The 18,346-nt window shown below is 42.9% G+C and overlaps 1 protein-coding gene across 2 annotated transcripts in view; it reads right to left on the bottom strand.

The window, feature by feature from the left end:
• The window catches only part of RARS1 (arginyl-tRNA synthetase 1), a 100,908-nt gene that overhangs the window by 22,728 nt on the left and 59,834 nt on the right, over nucleotides 1-18,346 (bottom strand). For both annotated transcript variants that reach the window (XM_088454940.1, XM_088454939.1), the window contains 3 exons: nucleotides 17,086-17,264; nucleotides 3,038-3,147; nucleotides 2,474-2,579 (listed from right to left, as the gene is read on the bottom strand). In XM_088454940.1, the coding sequence (XP_088311066.1) occupies nucleotides 2,474-2,579; nucleotides 3,038-3,147; nucleotides 17,086-17,264 (395 nt within the window). The remainder of the gene's footprint in view (nucleotides 1-2,473; nucleotides 2,580-3,037; nucleotides 3,148-17,085; nucleotides 17,265-18,346) is intronic.

The raw sequence follows: 18,346 nt of genomic DNA, 5'->3' as shown, positions 1-18,346 counted from the left end.
TACTAGGGATGTGCAGGCTCGGTTCTACTCGGTTCCGTTCGTTTTTTTTTACCGAATCTTATTGGGTATCAGCTGTCACGAGTTTTGGATAGCCAATAAGATTCGGTAAAAAAAACCGAATGGAACCGAGCCTGCACATCCCTAATATATACACACTGTATATATACCACAGCGGTCCTGCTTCTTGATAAAGCCGTGCAGCACGGGGAAACGCGTCGGAGCAAAAGGTGCCTTTCCATTAGTAGTTCACCCACCAATTGCAGCATACCCGGTTTATCCTTGGCAAGCTTGCTGGAATAAGAGCTTTTATTCAGGCAGAGACTCTGCTTTTGGAGATTTAGATGCGGCATGTCATCAGCAGCCAGACGAGTAAGACTACCTGGAGCTGCCTCCCTGGGTTACCCGCTTTGAGCCAGACTGCTGCAGACACACACAGTGCCACAGGCTCGGCGGCTCATACCCTCAGACTGGAGTCTGTCACAGGGAACTATCCCACAGTTTCTACGGTCTTTATTTTCAGACTGGAGTCTGACAGAGGACATTAACGGAGTGAGTATCAAGAGTCTCTTGCTCACAAAATCTCCCCTCTATAAATATACATTTCCCTTACTAAAAGGATTACAGCCTATGTCGGCATTGCGGGACTTACATATTATTTAAGAATTTCTACTATGCTCCTAATAACTACTGGAACTCTCACTTCTAAATTGTGATTGATATCTATCCATCAGTTATACAGATCAGTCAATTTTGTGTTTTATGTGCATTAGATTCATTTTTATTAACCTTTCATTATCATTAGGCTTTTATGATTTATATGTGAGATTATCTATGTACTCCCGGGAGTTATTCATTATTACATGTTTAATAAATATTGTTTAAAATTTTAATTGTTTGGTCTGATACCATGCTCACATGGTTATAGCGCCTTTGCAGTATTTCCCTGCCTCTATGAGGTACCTGTATTCTTCTAAAATGACCTGACTCCTTATGTGGATAAAGCACTACCTGCACAATACATTTTAGCTGTTTCCGGTTACAGTGTCCTACTTGAATGCAACAGGCAGCCTACGTTTAGCCATGCACTTATACTGCAGTCTGTGGGCCTGATTTATCAATAAGTTTTATCACTCACAACGAGTGATAAAACTCGTTGCGTATGATAAATGGTGCTCCAACCAATCAGCTCCCAACTGTCATTTTTCAAACATTTGGGAGCTAATTGGCTGGAGCACCATTATCATATGGAACAAGTTTTATCACTCATTGCGAGTGGCCCTGTATACTATACTTTGTAAGGAGGGCTGCAGATGTATTTATGTCATTACTATTCTGGCCATGGTACTGTATGTCTGTCAGCAGAAGTTTAAAATAGCTAGTAGTATATGTAAAGAAAACCCTATAGCTCTGTCCCCAGAGAGAGCCCACTAACAGCGCTGTCTGCTCCTCCTCCTCCTCAGCGCCACTCCGATGCCTTGTGCAGCACTCTCAGCTCCCCACTCCTCTATTAAGCCTCTGTTTCTACCTCCGCTTCAAGGGAGTAGGACTCTGCTTCGCTCCCCCACTCAACTGCAACAACTTATCACTCCTCTTCATCCAATCTGGCTGCCGTCCATGAAACAAATCTGCGGTCTGTCACCAGACTCCTCACACTAGAGAGCACAGGCTTCGTCTCTGGTACTTGTCCCTGACTCAATGCCTCCTCTCGCAGCTGTTACCTCACGGCCAACCCAGCTCTAACTGACCCGTCTCTCCAACGGTAACTTTATCTTCAGTGTTGGTGTACACAGTCTGCAGGACTCTCCCTAACCAGTTTTAGGCAGCCAGAACCTTCTGGGCTTGTGCCACTGTAGTTCAGTACATTTCTAGTTACCAAGGAAGCATTGCATATCTGTCCCACATAATATCATACTATATGTGAGAACCGCACCTCTACAATATACACACATTGAAATAACAAAGTACATTTATATTATACACATATGCTACTCTCCCTTCAACGCTACATTTTTCCCATCTCCATACGCAATAGTAATGAAGGTTACACAGTGGTTCTCAATCTCAACCCTCAAGTTTTCCTAAAAGGTCATGTTTTGAGGATTTCTGTCTGTGGAAGCAGGTGGGATACTTACTGAGCCAGACAAATAGAATACCTCACCTGTGTAGTATCAAAAAATTCCATAAAACATGACTTGTTGGGGGCACTTGAAGACTAGAGTTGAGAACCTCTGAAATAAAGAATAAGTGATACAAATTTCTGAGGGGAAATATATTTTCAAGGGCGGATTTAGGTAAAATTAGAAGCCATCAACGGCCATCTGCTGTTTAAAATAAAATTACAGCAAAAAAGATACTACAGCACGATAGGTAAAGGAATATGTGCACTAGCTGCAGGGGAATAGTAGTAACTGCACCGAACAAGCCACAGATATGACAAAACTCTTCATTATTTTATGCCCATGAAGTAGTTTACCTTATCCCTCTCCTTATCCTTTAATTTGTCCATCGAGCGTTTGAGCCCTTCTTCCAGCAAGTCAATTAATCTCACTGTGTCACCTGACCTGGTCTTAAATTTTTTTCTGTAATACAGAATAGGTAAGAAATAGCTCATATTAATGAGATATAATAAAAGAGCATAACTGGGTTGTTGATAACTGAAAAGTCAGGATAATATGTAAGGCAGAGCTACGTCCTATATGTGACAGTTACTAAAAACAAATGCACTAATGAAAACTTCATTCTGTGCATAAAACACACTGGCAACTTGTAGGTTCAGAATGTCTATACAGTTTGTATTATACATAACGTGTAAGTGTGCTGTGTCCATTGGCTGATTAAAAGGTAAAAGCATCGTGTGCAATAGTGTGACTATCAAGTGACATTCCTTATAAACAGTTTACACCATTGCCCAATATACTAACATACAAATATTACTTTCAAAATAAATAAAATAATTTATGTAGCTCTTCAGTAACAGTTTTTATTCTAAGTAATAGCAAATGTTACACTGTTATATGTAGTCCGTTTCATTGCTTACTTGTCTTCCCCTAGGACAACACCAAATCCAGCATGTTCCACTCTGGTCACATTTGGATCATACCAACCAATCATCCGACCAGCGGAAAACACATTCTGCAAATGTATGCCCTGTAAAATAATAGATAATGTCAAACAACAATCTTATTACATGGGTTTCTTTGGGGTCCTCCAGCTTACTCCAAAAAGCATACTTGTAAGAATACCTGGCTGCAGACACAAGTGGATGTGTGTGTGGTAGGGAATTATAAGGGTACAGTCGTGTCCCTATATTAAGGCTGCATCCATAGAGAATTCTGGAGGGGGGGGGCAGGGTGTTCAAGGGGCTACACCTCAAAAGCTATTAGAGGTACGGATCTGAAATTTGGCATGGCCGGGTAGAATTGTCACTGGGTGCTGCATGCCAAATTTCATGGCAAAACATAAAACAAATTAGGATTTGGGAGTAATCGAAAACTCCAACTGTCACTTTTTTCTGACATTCCCAATTAGGACTACTTTTCTGCTGTAGTCTACGGGGGGTTTTAGGAAGGCAAAACTCAGAGTAGGGGTGGAATTTAGACTTCGGGTTTGTTTTATTAGGTAGCTATTGTGCCAGGGTACGTGCTTTTTAGGTTCAGGTAAATTAGAAAGTTTCAGTTTCGAAACTTTTACCTCAAGAATGCACCATTATAGAGATAGGACTTTTCAACTTGTTGCACAGCCACAGTACGAGCCTCCAGCAGGTGTAACAACTGTGGCTTCACTTGGGTGCACAAAGATGGCCGTCGTTTGCGGGCTTTAGTGGTGCTGGGCTCCGGGGAAAGAAGCTGGCTTTAGCTGCAGCGGGAGCCAGCAGAAAGGCGCGGTGCGGGCAGCAGTGCAGACGGCGGTGGGGTGGGCACTAGGACCCGGGGGAGGTAGCAGCACACAGAATGCAGGCTCGGATCTGGTAGATCCATGATACCTGCTTCAGTGTTTAATTTAAAAAAAATGGGGTGGCCCCGCCCCCCAGAAAACAACCAGCACCGGGCTTTGGAGCCCCAGTACTGGTTATGCTAAATACAGGGGACAAACGATGTGGGGGTCCCCCTTATTAAGTACAACCAGCATCAGGCTTTTGAGAACCTGTCCTGGTTGCCAGAATACGGGGGACAAATGACTTAGAGGTCCCCCGTATTTAACACAACCAGCACAGGGCTCAGAGCCGGTCCTGTTTCTGGAAATACAGGGGGAAAAAATGCGTAGGATCCCCCTGTATTTACCAGAACCAGCACCGGACTCCTTCTAGCAGGGGGGGTGATGCCACAGCCAGAAGAGCCCTTTCACCGGGACCCCCAGCATCACCCCTGACTGCTAGTCAGCCCAGGCCGGGGATCCCTGGGGACCCCCCCAAAAAGGGGGTCCCCCTCCTCAGGACAACCCAGGCCCAGGCTGAAAGTCCGGGGCTATCCCCTGGACGGTGGGTGCCGGGTTGATTATTTAAAGTGTGGTGCATATGAAAATATAAATAGTGGCTTTTGCTGTGGAACTACAGTTCCCAGCAAGCCTCCCCCGCATGCTGGTACTTGGAGAACCACAAGTATCAGCATGCGGGGCAATACGGGCTTGCTGGTACTTTTAGTTCCACAGCAAAAGCAATATTAAAAAAACACACACCGTAGAAAAGTACAATTTTATTAAAACAGATATGCACACACACATGTACTCACACATGCACACACTATCTCACATACTCACCTAGTATCCCTGAAGCCATTCTATCCTCTTCTCCAGTAAATAATCCAATGGGGAGTACCTGTAATAAAAATTCCATACTCACCTCCTCCTATGCGTGGATCAGGTCCTCTTCACACAATCCAGGGTCTTGGCAGAAAAAAAAAAACGAGATACCTGGACCCTCGCACATTAGTAGTGTTCTCTAAGAACACTACTACCCGAATGACAGCTCCGCCCGGGATTTCAGTACAGAAATCCCGGTGCGGAGCGCTCATTGGCTGAGAGAGGCGAGCCTTCCGTCTCTCAGCCAATGAGCTGTTCTCACCATTGACTTTAATGGTGAGAACCGAGCGTACCCTTTTAAAAACTGGCACGTTAGCGCCATTTTTGAAATTCAAAGATGGCCGCTGCTAGCCAATCACGGCTCGCGACGTCATCGCCCCGCCTCCTCGGCTGGCTTAAATACTGCCAGTGCGAGTTGCTGTGCACTCAGTCGGAGGCGGGCAACCTGCAGAGAAGAGCGGCCGAAGACAGAAGACGCCGCGGAAGCCCTGGATGGGCGACTGCCAGGAAAAAAAGAGCTTAAAGGCCGTCGCCTTCCAGGTGAAGATGCCATAGAAGTCCTGGGCGAGCGGCAGCCATGTAAAAGAGCTTAAGGCTGCCGCCCCCTAGGTGAAGGTCACGCTAAATAAAATATAAATAAAAACGTTGTCTGTCTGTTTTATTTTAATATTTCTTTTGCAGGGGTACTATAGTTACTAGCAGGCCTTTAGTGCCCCGCCTGCTGGTACTTGTGGTTCTCCAAGTGCCAGTATGCGGGGGATGCCTGCTGGGACCTGCAGTACTACTGCAAAAGACAATATTTATATATCCATACACAACACAAATCAACCCAGCGCCCACTGTCCAGGAGTGCTGGGCATAGCCCCGGGCTATCAGCCTGGGCCTGGGATGCCCCAACTCCCCTGGGATCCCCGGCCTGGGCTGACTAGCAGTCAGGGGTGATGCTTCAGCTGGGGGGCCCGGTGAAAGGGCTCCCCTGGCTGTGGCATCACCCCCATGCTAGAAATGGTCTGCTGGTGGTTCTGGGAAATACAGGGGGGCCCTATGCATTTTTTTCCCCCTGTATTTCCAGAACCAGGACCAACTAGTGCTGGTTGTGCTAAATACGAGGGAACCCTACGTCATTTGTCCCTGTATTTTGGCAACCAGGACTGGTTCTCAAAAGCCTGGTGCTGGTTGTGCTTCATACGGGGGACCCCTATGTCATTTGTCCCGTGTATATAGCACTGGGGCTCCAAAGCCCGGTGCTGGTTGTCTTCTAGGGGGCGGGGCTACACTTTTTTTTTTACACAATTTTTAACAGATGCGCAGATGGATCTCACTGCTGCATTCGTACATCTGTGACTAGGTGCATACGCACTACCAGTGAGCCCTCTGTCACCCACTGATGCCCCCTTTGCACTGCACCACGGCTGCTGCCGCTACCCTACACGCCTACAGCCGTCTCGCAATCTGCACCTCCCAAACCAACCTCCTGTGTGCTGTCCCCTTTTCCACCTGCGCTAGTGTACCATTTTGTTGCCCTTCTCCCCTGCAGGTGGCCCGGTTTGCTCATCCAAACCCTGATAGTTAATAAATTTTAAAAAAAGCTATGAAATTCCATAGACAAAAAACCTTACGTGTCACATGTCCCATTAAGGCTGCTTAGACATGAAAATTATGAATAGACTATAAGCCCCACTGGTGCAGGGACTGGTCAGCTCTTCGTACAGAGCTGAGTAATACGTTGGCACTTAATGCTGAGCATTTGTTTCTCAGTGATGGAGGGTTATGTAAATTAGTACATACATCTATCCTCCGTGCGCTACAAGTCGAGCTACACAACGCGGGAGCTCAGTGTGACTCGGTAGCGCAGAGCGTCCTCTCGTGCAACTTTTTCACTTCAAATGCATATTATTCGCACATCGATGTGAATAGGACGCACAAGCAGCTTCTGTTGAAAAAAATTATATACAGCATGCCTATATTCTGTATGCGACTGAAAGGTGTATCTTCATGCGAAACGCTACCTTACAGTGTTACAGCAGCTGACACTAACGTAGCATTTCGCATACAGATACTGTACACCCACAGTCTCTCACAGAATACAGGCATGCTGCATATCATTTTCATCAGCAGAACCTGCTTGTGCTACCTATTCATATTGCTGTGTGAATAAGATGCAATTGAAGGTAAAGAGTTGCACAAAAAGACACTCTGCGCTACCTAGTCATGCCACGGTATGGCGCGACTGGAAGGGCTGTTTAATGTGTAAGGAGGCTAGATATATGAGGACATAGCTGTATGTGTGGTCAATATAGACACGTTTTGTCTTAATGAACATGGACCTCTCTCTAAGTTAGTAACGACATCAACTTGAAGGCGAGGCAGCAAGTGAGGTAGTAAGAACATTTACTCACACGGTATATGGTGTAGGCAGAGCAACAACCAAGTGTTACAAGCAGCATGAGCGGCCACAAGTAAATCAGCCAATGAGAATGTTTCACATTCTTATTGGCTGATTGATTGTGTCCGCCCTTGGGCATCTCCCTGTACTTGTGCTCTTTTTATGTAGCTGGAAGAAGATGGTCCTGAACTAACACACCACAATAAATATGCTACATTTGCTATTAGGCAGGTGCATGTAGTAGGACATACAGGGGTACAGAACTAGTAATCTTTCCGCCTGACATGTGGATGTCAGTTTGCTTTCTAACTGGTGCTTGGGTTCAAAATATAGTTGATTCATTTGATAGAGGCTGGGGAGGATCCGGCAGTCAGAGTACATACCAGTACAAAGTAAAGGTGGATGGGAGTCAGTCATCAAAAGGTTATTTGGTGGTAAACTTAAGCTGGTTCCTAGGATGTAACATAGGAGTCAAGTTCTGCTGTGCTTAGATTTGGTGCAACACAATGTAGTTTGGATATTATATTATTTTGCACTACTCCCTCAATAGTCTAGGGGTATGTTTACTAAAGTGAGAGTTTTTAAAAGTGGAGATGTTGCCCATAGCAACCAGATTCTAACTATTACCTTCTAGAAGGGGCTAGTTAAATGTTAAGTCGAATAGGATTGGTTGCTATGGGCAAAATCTCCATTTTTAAAAACTCTTGCTTTAGTAAATATACCCCCTAGAGTCAAAACAAAGCACCCCTGGAATCAGCACACCTAGCATTCCAATAAAAAGCAGTATTGTGTGCTGCATGCAGTCTTCTGAATGCAAGGGAAAAGCCTGGTGACATTATCTTGAGTCTCTACAGCCTGAGGGAGAGCCCCTGTGTACCGTAACAGCCATCATCACTCTCCATATTACTGTCCTCCAGTTTATAAATGTGAACAATTTCTCAATGAATTTTGAAGGATATAGCAAATTTTGTGAGAATAGGAAGGTAGTGGATACTGAGTGTCTAATGTGGACAGAACAATCCTAACCAAGCCATTGGAAAACTCCTAGAAAAGAATGGTAACGTTGGTGCAGACAGAACTAACCATGTCCCAATCTCAAAATAAGGACTACCAAACGGTAAATTTGAGTCCACTATCCAAAGAGAAGCAGGAGATTTATGCTTAGATGATTAGGTGAGCCACAAGTCTGAAAGCGGTCTTCTTTACCCCATTAAGGTTTGGAGTGAACACGGAGGAAAGATAGCAAGAATTGGAGCAAGCATGGGGACCAACTCTACAGGTAAGGGAGAGAAAGAAAAAGGTTGTCTGGTCCTATTGAAGACCCATTCAGCCCTACAACTTTACAGAGAAAGGCTGGTAGTGCAAATAGGTCCCAAGTGACTCAGGGGCAGATGTATTACTGCCTACATTTTACTCCTGCAAAGCATAACTCGGCAAAAATAAATATTTTTTCGGGGTATGCATCAAACATCCCCTGCAGAGACAGGGGTCTAATAAGAGCCCATGTCTGCTTAGAGAAAAAAATATTATTAATTCAGTCACTTTACTTCTGGCTTCACACCCCACAAAGCTAATGCACATGTGGTCATCGGACCACGCATGCGCAAGTTGTCATTCGGATATCTCACATATAGTAATGCAACTATAAGCTCCAATGGCTAAAGCCACCAAAATATGTCTGTCTCTCTTTTGGGAAAATGCACTTTTCAGAGCTTGTTACAGGTGTGTGAACAAAAAATGAATAAAGTCCAATACGATGGTGGCCCAGAGTGCATGCGCACGACGGAGCCGGCTCCGTCGCGCACATGCGCGAGACCCGGATAGCAAAGGTCCATTCCGTCGCTCCGAGTCTCGCACCAAAGGGAGCGTGCTGTCGATGTTGAGTGACAGCACGCCCGCTTTGGTGGGCGGGCTGGGGGGGTGGCTGCCCAAACGGAGGCGTTCCCATGAGAACGCCTACCATTTGGGGCCGGCCCCACTGACATCACAAGTAATGTCAGTGGAGAGATTCCGGCTCTGTTAGAGACAAAATCTCTCTGGGGCTTGCGGCAACGAGACCCTACCACAAGGGTCTCGTCATGGCCGCTCGCTATAGCTGTGGGTGATCACCGGCTCTGAATCAGCGTCCGGCTCTGAATCAGGGCCTAATTCCACTCTGGATTTGTCACCAATAACTCTCAATCAAATACAGTTTAAAACAAAGCAGGTGTCATTCATATAGATGCTCAAAAAAATGAAAGTGAAAATTAAAAGGGAGAGAAAAATAAGAAAAGGATGAGTTCAGTAATGTTACTTGATCCGTATTCTTCTAATAATCTTTCTTGAAAGCACTCCTGTTATAATACTAGGTAGAACGTCTATCTTGTGTGTTCCAGCATGATTTTTATTCAGTTCCTTCAATATCCCTCTTTTCTGTGATGTGTGACGTGATGTTGCATGCAGACAATAAAACCTGGTGAGAAGTCCTTGTTAGAGTATAATGTACTCCCTACGATGTAACCACAGCTTTGTAATAGAAATTTAGTTTTATGTATTCAGAGATGTACCCTAAACGTGTTCATGTCTGATCTTACAGCATCTCTTCCTGCAGCCAGTGATGTATATACAGCTCCTGTATATACAGTGCATCCGGAAAGTATTCACAGCGCTTCGCTTTTTCCACATTTTGTTATGTTAAAGCCTTATTCCAAAATTTAATAAATTGATTTTTGTCCTCAAAATTCTAGCCAAGACTTGAATCCGATTGAACATCTCTGAAGAGATCTGAAAATGGCTGTGCTCCGACGCTTCCCATCCAACCTGATGGAGCTTGAGAGGTATTGCAAAGAGGAATGGGCAAAACAGCCCAAAGATAAGTGTGCCAAGCTTGTGGCATATCATATTCAAAAATACTTGGAGGCTGTAATTGCTGCCAAAGGTGCATCAACAAATTATTGAGCAAAGGCCGTGAATGCTTATGTACATGTGTTTTCTTAGTTGTTTTTTTTTTTTTTATTAAATTTGCAAAAATCTCCAAAAAATTTTTTACACATTGTCATTATGGGGTATTGTGTGCATAATTTTGAGGACAAAAATGAATTTATTCCATTTTGAAATAACGCTGCAACATAACAAAATGTGGAAAAAGTAAAGCGCTGTGAATACTTTCCGGATGCACTGTACACATCATTTAAGGAACTGAATAAAAATCGTGCTGGAACACGCAAGATAGACGTACTACCTAGTACTATTAATGAAACATTCTTGGATGATAATATACAACACTGGGATGACCCTGTCCTTTTTTGGGAGACGTCCAAGGCAGTGATGCAAGGACACAATTAACTGCGTTTACAAAAAGCAGAGGGAAGAGAGGGCCCGTTATGAGTCCATACGTGATGCTATGGCCTCAGCTTTAGTTTTTATGTTACTCAACCTTGCGACTAATCCTTTTATTCTTATAGGGTGGCCGGTTGCTTGCTTGAATCTTTTGTGTTGTCCCAATCTAAATTAGACCTTATTACTTTCGCTGGGGAAATGAGCCAGGAAAAATCGTTGGCCAACATGTCTAGGGGTTGGAGGAGAAGGAGCTATATACATACTCTCAGGGATCCAATCACTGGTATGATTAAACTAAATCAAAAGGTAATTGCCACCCAATTATAGCAATATTATGAAGTTATATAGAGCCAAATCAGTGAATCATGTTCTTCAGAGCAGGCTCTTGGGCGAAGCTTGTCTCACAAAATTATCTCAGACCCAAAGAGATTTTGGATGAGAATATTTCTATGAAAGAATTATCTGATCTCAGGCCTTCACCGACTTAAGGCCACAGGTGGCTTCACTGGCAAATATTACAAACTATTATGCCATAATATGTCACCCTATTATATTAGACCTTTATTGATCAAATCGACAGGCATTCCCACTTTACCCCTCATTTAATACTGCTCACACCATTTTCTTGCCCAAGCCCAATAAAGACCCCCCAATTGGTGACTTCTTACCACCCAATCACTTTGCTTAATTTGGACTTCAAAATTTTAGCTAAAATAATGGCCAACAGATTATAGTCCACTCTCCCGGACCACAGCAGTTAAGTTTTTTCAAGAGTTAACATTCGGTTAAAGGCATTTGATCAGCCATTTCTGCTACTATAGTTTTTAGTCAGGATTCCTCCTCTTCTAACATGCTCCTCAGTCTCTATTCCCATAAAGCTTTTGACACTATTCTTTGGTTGCACTTGTATGAAATTCTGTCTTGCCGTGCTTTTGGTTAGGATTTAATTGGGTCAATACGCTAATTTTATAACTCACCACTCGCTTCCCTCTTATTGATTGGACTGCGGGGAGGTGACATAACCATGAGCAGAGGTACCTGCCAGGGTTGCCCCTTGTCACCTTTACTAATCTATCGTTAGACCTCCCTCTGCGCTTAATCCAACAACCTTAGGTAATTCATGGTATTTGGATAGGCTGTAGAAATTAAAATGACGGCATATGCAGACAATATTTTGCTTTATCTTTCCCATCTCCATTGCAACACTGTCTTTGCTTCAGAATTTTGGAGCGATATCTGGCCTACGGATCAAAGCAGAAAAATCAGATGCTTTTTATTTGAAATCAGGCTATATTCACCCTAGTTTGGCATGCTACAACTCCTTTTCTATGGCGGAGGAGGAGTCTTACTTATTTGGAAGTGCAAACCCCTCTTTATACTCTTTGAATACTTCTAAGGCCTTATCGTCCTTGATTTAGAATCTTGATGGGTGGCGTCTTCAGCTCTCCTATTTGCGAAGTGCCAGCTTGATTAGAATGGTCTCTCTTCCTAAATTGTACATTCTTCAATCTCTCCCTATGTTACTCAATGTGGCAGATACAAAAAAAAACAAAAAACAACACAACCTTCAGTAATTTAATTTGGAAAAATAAAAGGTGTAAAATTGGTCCTATTCATCTACAACAACCAAAACCCCACGGGGGAATGAATTTTCCGAAATCAGTATGTAATACAGACGTCTGTTTAGCTGGTAAGTTCACAAACCCTCCCTTAGGAGTGCTTAACCCTAAAACTCCCAGGGGTGCCTAAACCTAATCCTCCCCAAGGGTGCTTAACCCTAACCCTCCCCCTAGGGGTGCCTAACCCTAACCATCCCCCCCAAAACCTAACCCCACAACACTCCCTAAACCTAACCCTCCTCCCCCCGCGGCTAACGCTAAAGGACGCCTCAGACTTATCTCATTCGGGCTGTCGTTCTTCTGTGTCGGGATTCAGATAGGCATCTGTATTTTGCCGCCTATCTGAAGTCATCCGTCGAGCTTCTCGTGTCGGGATATAGACCGGCGGCATTTAGTCCGCAGGTCTATAAACTGCATCCCGAATTTTCCTAATATCACCCATTATAATTATGCAACTTTGTTGTGTCACCTTTACGATTGACTGCAGGGTTCTAGTGTTTACACTGAAACGGCACTGGAAGCCAATTTCTTGGATGAATGGAATTTGTGTTCTTTTCTCCATCTCCATGTTGCAGAAATCCCCTTGTAGTTAAAAGAGAATCCGCTCCTCTGTTATACGCTCAGTGTGGCACATATTGTGAATAAATTTGGGTTGAATGCTTATAATACGCTCTCCCTCTTACGCAATCCAGACTTCCAGCGGGGCTTAGCCTCTAACCCCTTCCTTATGAGGTTGGTTAAGGGTATTACCTCTATTGGATGTTTGTCTGGTAAACCCAATAAACGACCACTCACCTTCCATCAGGCGGTGGACAAGTATGAGTTCTTAGCTCCCTACTCCTTTGCATATTTTCAAGTTCATTATTGCGGTAGTCATGTTGGATTGGGAAAATTCCATAGACACTGGTTTCTTCTGTCCTATACCTAGATATAAAGCTATCTCACTTCATTATACTTTCTTACAAGATAATCTACTGTAGATTATACCAAATTTCTGTCAGGCATGCCTGCACAGTTTCCCAAACTTAACAATTGACCAATTGCTCAAAGCCCTTGCTGACTCCTGTTGTCCCAATCCAATGAGCTATTATAGGGAGCTATTTTTAAAAATCTTTCACAGGACATATATTAACCCGCATTAGGCTTTTTTAATGGGTTCTTCCCATTCCCATAGCTGGTCTCTGATCTTGCTCTGTAGTTAGAGCCTTTTGACTTCGGATTTGCAGGTTTGCTTTCGAGCATTTAGTCAGTCAATTTTGTTCCCTTTACTCCTTAATGCGCTATACAGGGGATCCTTCCTCAAGGCCTGCGGGTGTTGTCTGGGAGTTGGAAATACCTGCTTGCTCGGAATACGGTCACTAGAAAGACAATACTACAGGTATGGATTCAGCCAGGAATGCCTCCTTTCTCTTTGTTTAGAGAAAAATTATTTAATTTGTTTATAAAGGATTGGCTGGAGGCTTCTTTGGCTATAAAATCTAGAGTTTCAAAATATTTTAACATCTGGGAGAGTTATATATATACTCCTGTTGCAAATTCAATGGCTGCTCATCCAATGTTTTTCACCGACCTCATGGTACTCATTAAGCCTAGTAGATAAAGAACCTCCTATATCAGTATTGGGGTTTCCTAGTCTGTGTAGCACAGTTATTATGCTCAATTTATGTTTTTTACTGTCTTTATTTTTTGATGCTTATTTCATTTTTTGGATTAGACAGGTGTTTGGCAAATTAAATTTTTTGCCTCGTCACTTACTGACCATGATATATATCTGTAAAATAAACTCGTGCTTTTACTTGTATCTATTACTTCAACTATATAACTTTGCTTTGATCACTTGTTCAAATTGCTTGTGATTCAATAAAACACATTTAAAAAAAAAAATAATAATATGCAGCATGCCTATATTCTGTGTTCAACTGCGGCTGTATATGCATGCGAAATGCTACGTTACAGTGTTACAGCTGCTGACACTAATGGTGCATACACACGTCACATTATTATTCAGATCTGAACGATAACGATTTTAAAAATCGCTCATATCTGAAGGAAAATCTGACATGTGTGCAACGATGAACGATGCACGTTCCCGTTTGTCAGATAACGATATCTGACATCTGATGTGTTTGCAGTCAGTTTTGGACAATTTCCATTCATTTTAATACAGTCAAAAATCGTTCAATCATTTGCAAATCGTTCATCTGACATATCTCACCGTGTGTATGCACCATGCGGATATAACCGCAGGCGCACACAGAATATAGGAATTCCGCTTACTTTAATTAGCAGAACCTGCTTGTGCATCCTATTCCCATCGCATTTTAAGGGAAAAAGCTGCACGAAAAGACGCCCAGCGCTTACAGAGTCGCACACCACTGATGCGCAGTGTAACGCGACTTGTAGCGGGCGGAGGATAGATGTAGACACATCTATACTTTCAGTATTTTTGCAGTCCGTATAGAAATCTATGGAGACTGCACTTATTTATTAACATTTATTTAAGAGGAATGCGATCATAATCCGGAATCCTGCTGCCGGAATCCCGAAGGGAAATACTGTGGTTAAGGTTAGGCACATAAGGAGGGTTAGGTTTAGGCTGCGGGTAAGTAGGATTAGGTTAGGCTTACATACCTGGAGGCGTCGGGATTGTAACCTAAACTACATAAATGGGAAGGATGCCGGCGGTCAGAATCCCAACACCGGCATCCCGTACCCTTCCCATGTATATAGTGCACATATATTCCACAGTGCTTTAGGAAATATTTTAGTCACTCACATCACACCCTGTCCCATTGGAGCTTACACAATCTATATTCTATTTCACATGTAGACACCAACACTCAGGTCAAAAGCCAATTAACCTATTAGCATGTTTTTGGAGTGTGAGAGGAAACTGGAGCACCTGAAGGAAACCCACACAAACACGGTGAGAACACTGCAATCTCCACAAAGATGGGCCTTGACCGGGAATTTAAGTCATGACCTCAGTGCTGTGAGGCATTAATGGCAACCACTATGCCATCTGTGTTGTCCTTGCGATTGAAGCCAGATATTTGCTGTGGTACTCCTAATACATACCCCCCTATGTTTAATTACCACCCAAACTTCAAAAGCCAGACTGAAAGTAGGGGTACTGGAATTAAAGAGCTGGACCATAGAAATAGAGAGGGGTGGCCTGCATTTATTTTGTGCACAAAAAGTCAAATGGTGAGATTTAAATCCTTCTATATACAGTGCATCTGGAAAGTGTTCACAGCGCTTCACTTTTTCCACATTGTTATGTTACAGCCTTATTCCATAATGACAACGTGTAAAAAGTTTTTTGGGGGAATTTTGCAAATAAAAACTAAAAAAAAAACTAATAAATCACATGTACATAAGTATTCACAGCCTTTGCTGAATACTTTGTTGATGCACCTTTGGCAGCAATTGAATATGATGCCACAAGCTTGGCACACTTTGGACAGTTTCGCTCATTCCTCTTTGCTGGATAACTATTTCCCCCCTCCGTACAAGGGGTAGCCGCTGGAGCAGCTATAGACTGGGATCTACGATTCACAAACACTCTCTTTCTGCCAGTGAGGAGCCGCCGGCGCGGTGTTTAAGTAAGGTACTCATTATTAAGGATCCCACTGATAGAAGGGAGACGGGAGATTGTGGATATCACCAGGAGAACCTATTTGGCACATTTTCCATCTTAATCAGTGCCTCACACACCATTTGCCTGGCTATCGGGGATATCAACATTTTGTTTGCTGTTGGCCGTCATTTGTGACTATACACGTTTCATTTACCCTTGCTATATACCCTCACATCCTATAGCGGGATTTAGGAGTATCTCTTACATATATGCACTAGGATATACAAGTCTATCTAAAAGTTGCTTTTTTGGTAACGATTATGTCCTAGAGATTATTTATATGTTATGATTATATATGTTTTTATTGGACTGCAGTTCATTTTTATGTTTAATAAATTTATATGTACAATTATCATACAGTTTTTTATTGTGTATTGACACCTGCGCAGACACCTATTTTTCACTTTTTACTAAGGAGTGGCTTCCGTCTGGCCACTCTACCATACAGGCCTGATTAGTGGATTGCTGCAGAGATGGTTGTCCTTCTGGAAGGTTCTCCTCTCTCCACAGAGGAATGCTGTAGCTCTGACAGAGTGACCATCGGGTTCTTGGTCACCTCCCTGACTAGGGCCCTTCCCCCCCGATCGCTCAGTTTAGACGACTGGCCAACTCTAGGAAGAGTCCTGATGGTTCCGAACTTCTTCCATTTACGGATGATGGAGGCCACTGTGCTCATTGGGACCTTCAAAGCAGCAGATATTTTTCTGTACCCTTCCCCAGATTTGTGCCTCAAAACAATCTTGTCTCGGAGGTCTACAGACAATTCCTTGGACTTCATGCTTGGTTTGTGCTCTGACTTGCACTGTCAAGGGTGGGACCTTATATAGACAGGTGTATGCCTTTCAAAATCATGTCCAATCAACTGAATTTACCACAGGTAGACTCCAATTAAGCTGTAGGAACATCTCAAGGATGATCAGTGGAAACAGGATGCACCTGAGCTCAATTTTGTGCTTCGTGGCAAAGGCTGTGAATACTTATGTACATGTGATTTTATTTTATTTTATTTTTTTTATTAAATTTGCAAAAAATCTAAAAAAAATGTTTTACACGTTGTCATTATGAGGTATTGTTTGTAGAATTTTGAGGCCAAAAATGAATTTATTCCATTTTGGAATAAGGCTGTAACATAACAAAATGTGGAAAAAGTGAAGCGCTGTGAATTCTTTCCGGATGCACTGTATAGTACATTAGATTTACTTGCAAATAGTCCCCAAAATATAAAATATTTTGAAATTAATTTAGAATATACCAATGATCTTTTCATGTTACTTGTTCTCTTATTACAATTACTTGAGATTTAGAGGTATATTTATATATCTCACCTGTCCACTGTCGACAACATAAATAAGAATATCGCCTTTCTCGTCCTTTAGCCTCTGCCTTATGGCTGCCAGATCTGACGTATCATAGGTGAAACCGCCATCAGACTTCTCAATTGTTAAAGGTATGGTGCCTCCAGGAGGGAACACAACTTTTCGTCCTTCATCAACCTGAACAAGACCTAAAAAAAATTAAATAAATTGCACAAAAAAGTATTGAATGGAATTAACAATAAACTTGTATGAATATAGAGTCCATCCACCACTTTACATGGTCTTCATTGTCTGCACACAGCAAACTGAAAATGCGGAGTATGTTCCATAAAATATATATTTTATATTTTTTGGTGCAGCCCCCCCTCCCACTGCCCCAACATAGCTTCAGAGAAAAGGATTTAAAAGAGGGGGTGGAAATTCCTCCCTTCTCCTTCAGCAAAAAAGGGATTTTCCCAAAGCAGCCTGAAAGGAATTGGGAAACGCCTAAGAAAGAACTAAAGGCAGTCCATCTGCAGAGGTGGCTATGTCTACCTTGTAGAACTTAAAAAACCTGGCCTGCAGATGGCCTAGCAATGCAACTCCCAGGAGGGGCCAACCTGGTCAAATGTAGAGGAAACCATTACCCCATTGCAGCATAGACCTGCTGAATAGCTGTCCTAATCCAGTGTGAGAATGACCGAGCCATCCTTATTAGGCCCACCAGTAAGAACAAACAGAGCATGCAATCAATTAAACCATTATTCTGGAAAAGGAAATCTATAGGTAGTGCACCACATCCAGAGAATAGCTGCTAGCTTTGAGATAAACATAGCAAAGATGAGCGTCAGAAGAAAGATTATGTTGCAAGTGAGATAGCACAGGGGGAACATAACTATAGAGATCACATGGAGTACCCTGTAGAGCTTTCAGAACAATGTTGAAGTCTCCATGAAAAACTTCAGAATGAAAGGGTAACCAAACATGACCAAAGTGCAAAGATTGCCCCTAGTTTTTACAGTCCTCAATTTTTCAGGGCAAAAGTACTGCCTACATAAGGTAATGAATAGAATTGGCCACATAAATGTCAGCAGTTGATTCTGAAAAGGGTGCATAAATTCTTATGGGCAGCATCTTTGTCTATGGATTTAACATCTTCCCTGTCCAAAAAAGTGTTTATTGCTGCATAGTCTAGTATGTTGACCAAATGCACAAGCAGGTTAGGAGGTTACCTATACTTTGGGAAGGTCCTTAACCTTCCTACATAGATGAAAACAGATTGAATTCATGG

Source organism: Taudactylus pleione, unplaced genomic scaffold, assembly GCF_031769625.1.
Source record: "Taudactylus pleione unplaced genomic scaffold, aTauple2 ptg000637l, whole genome shotgun sequence".
Taxonomy (NCBI): Eukaryota; Metazoa; Chordata; class Amphibia; order Anura; family Myobatrachidae; genus Taudactylus; species Taudactylus pleione.
Note: the sequence above shows the minus strand (reverse complement) of the source record. Positions and strands in the feature narration are given on the sequence as shown.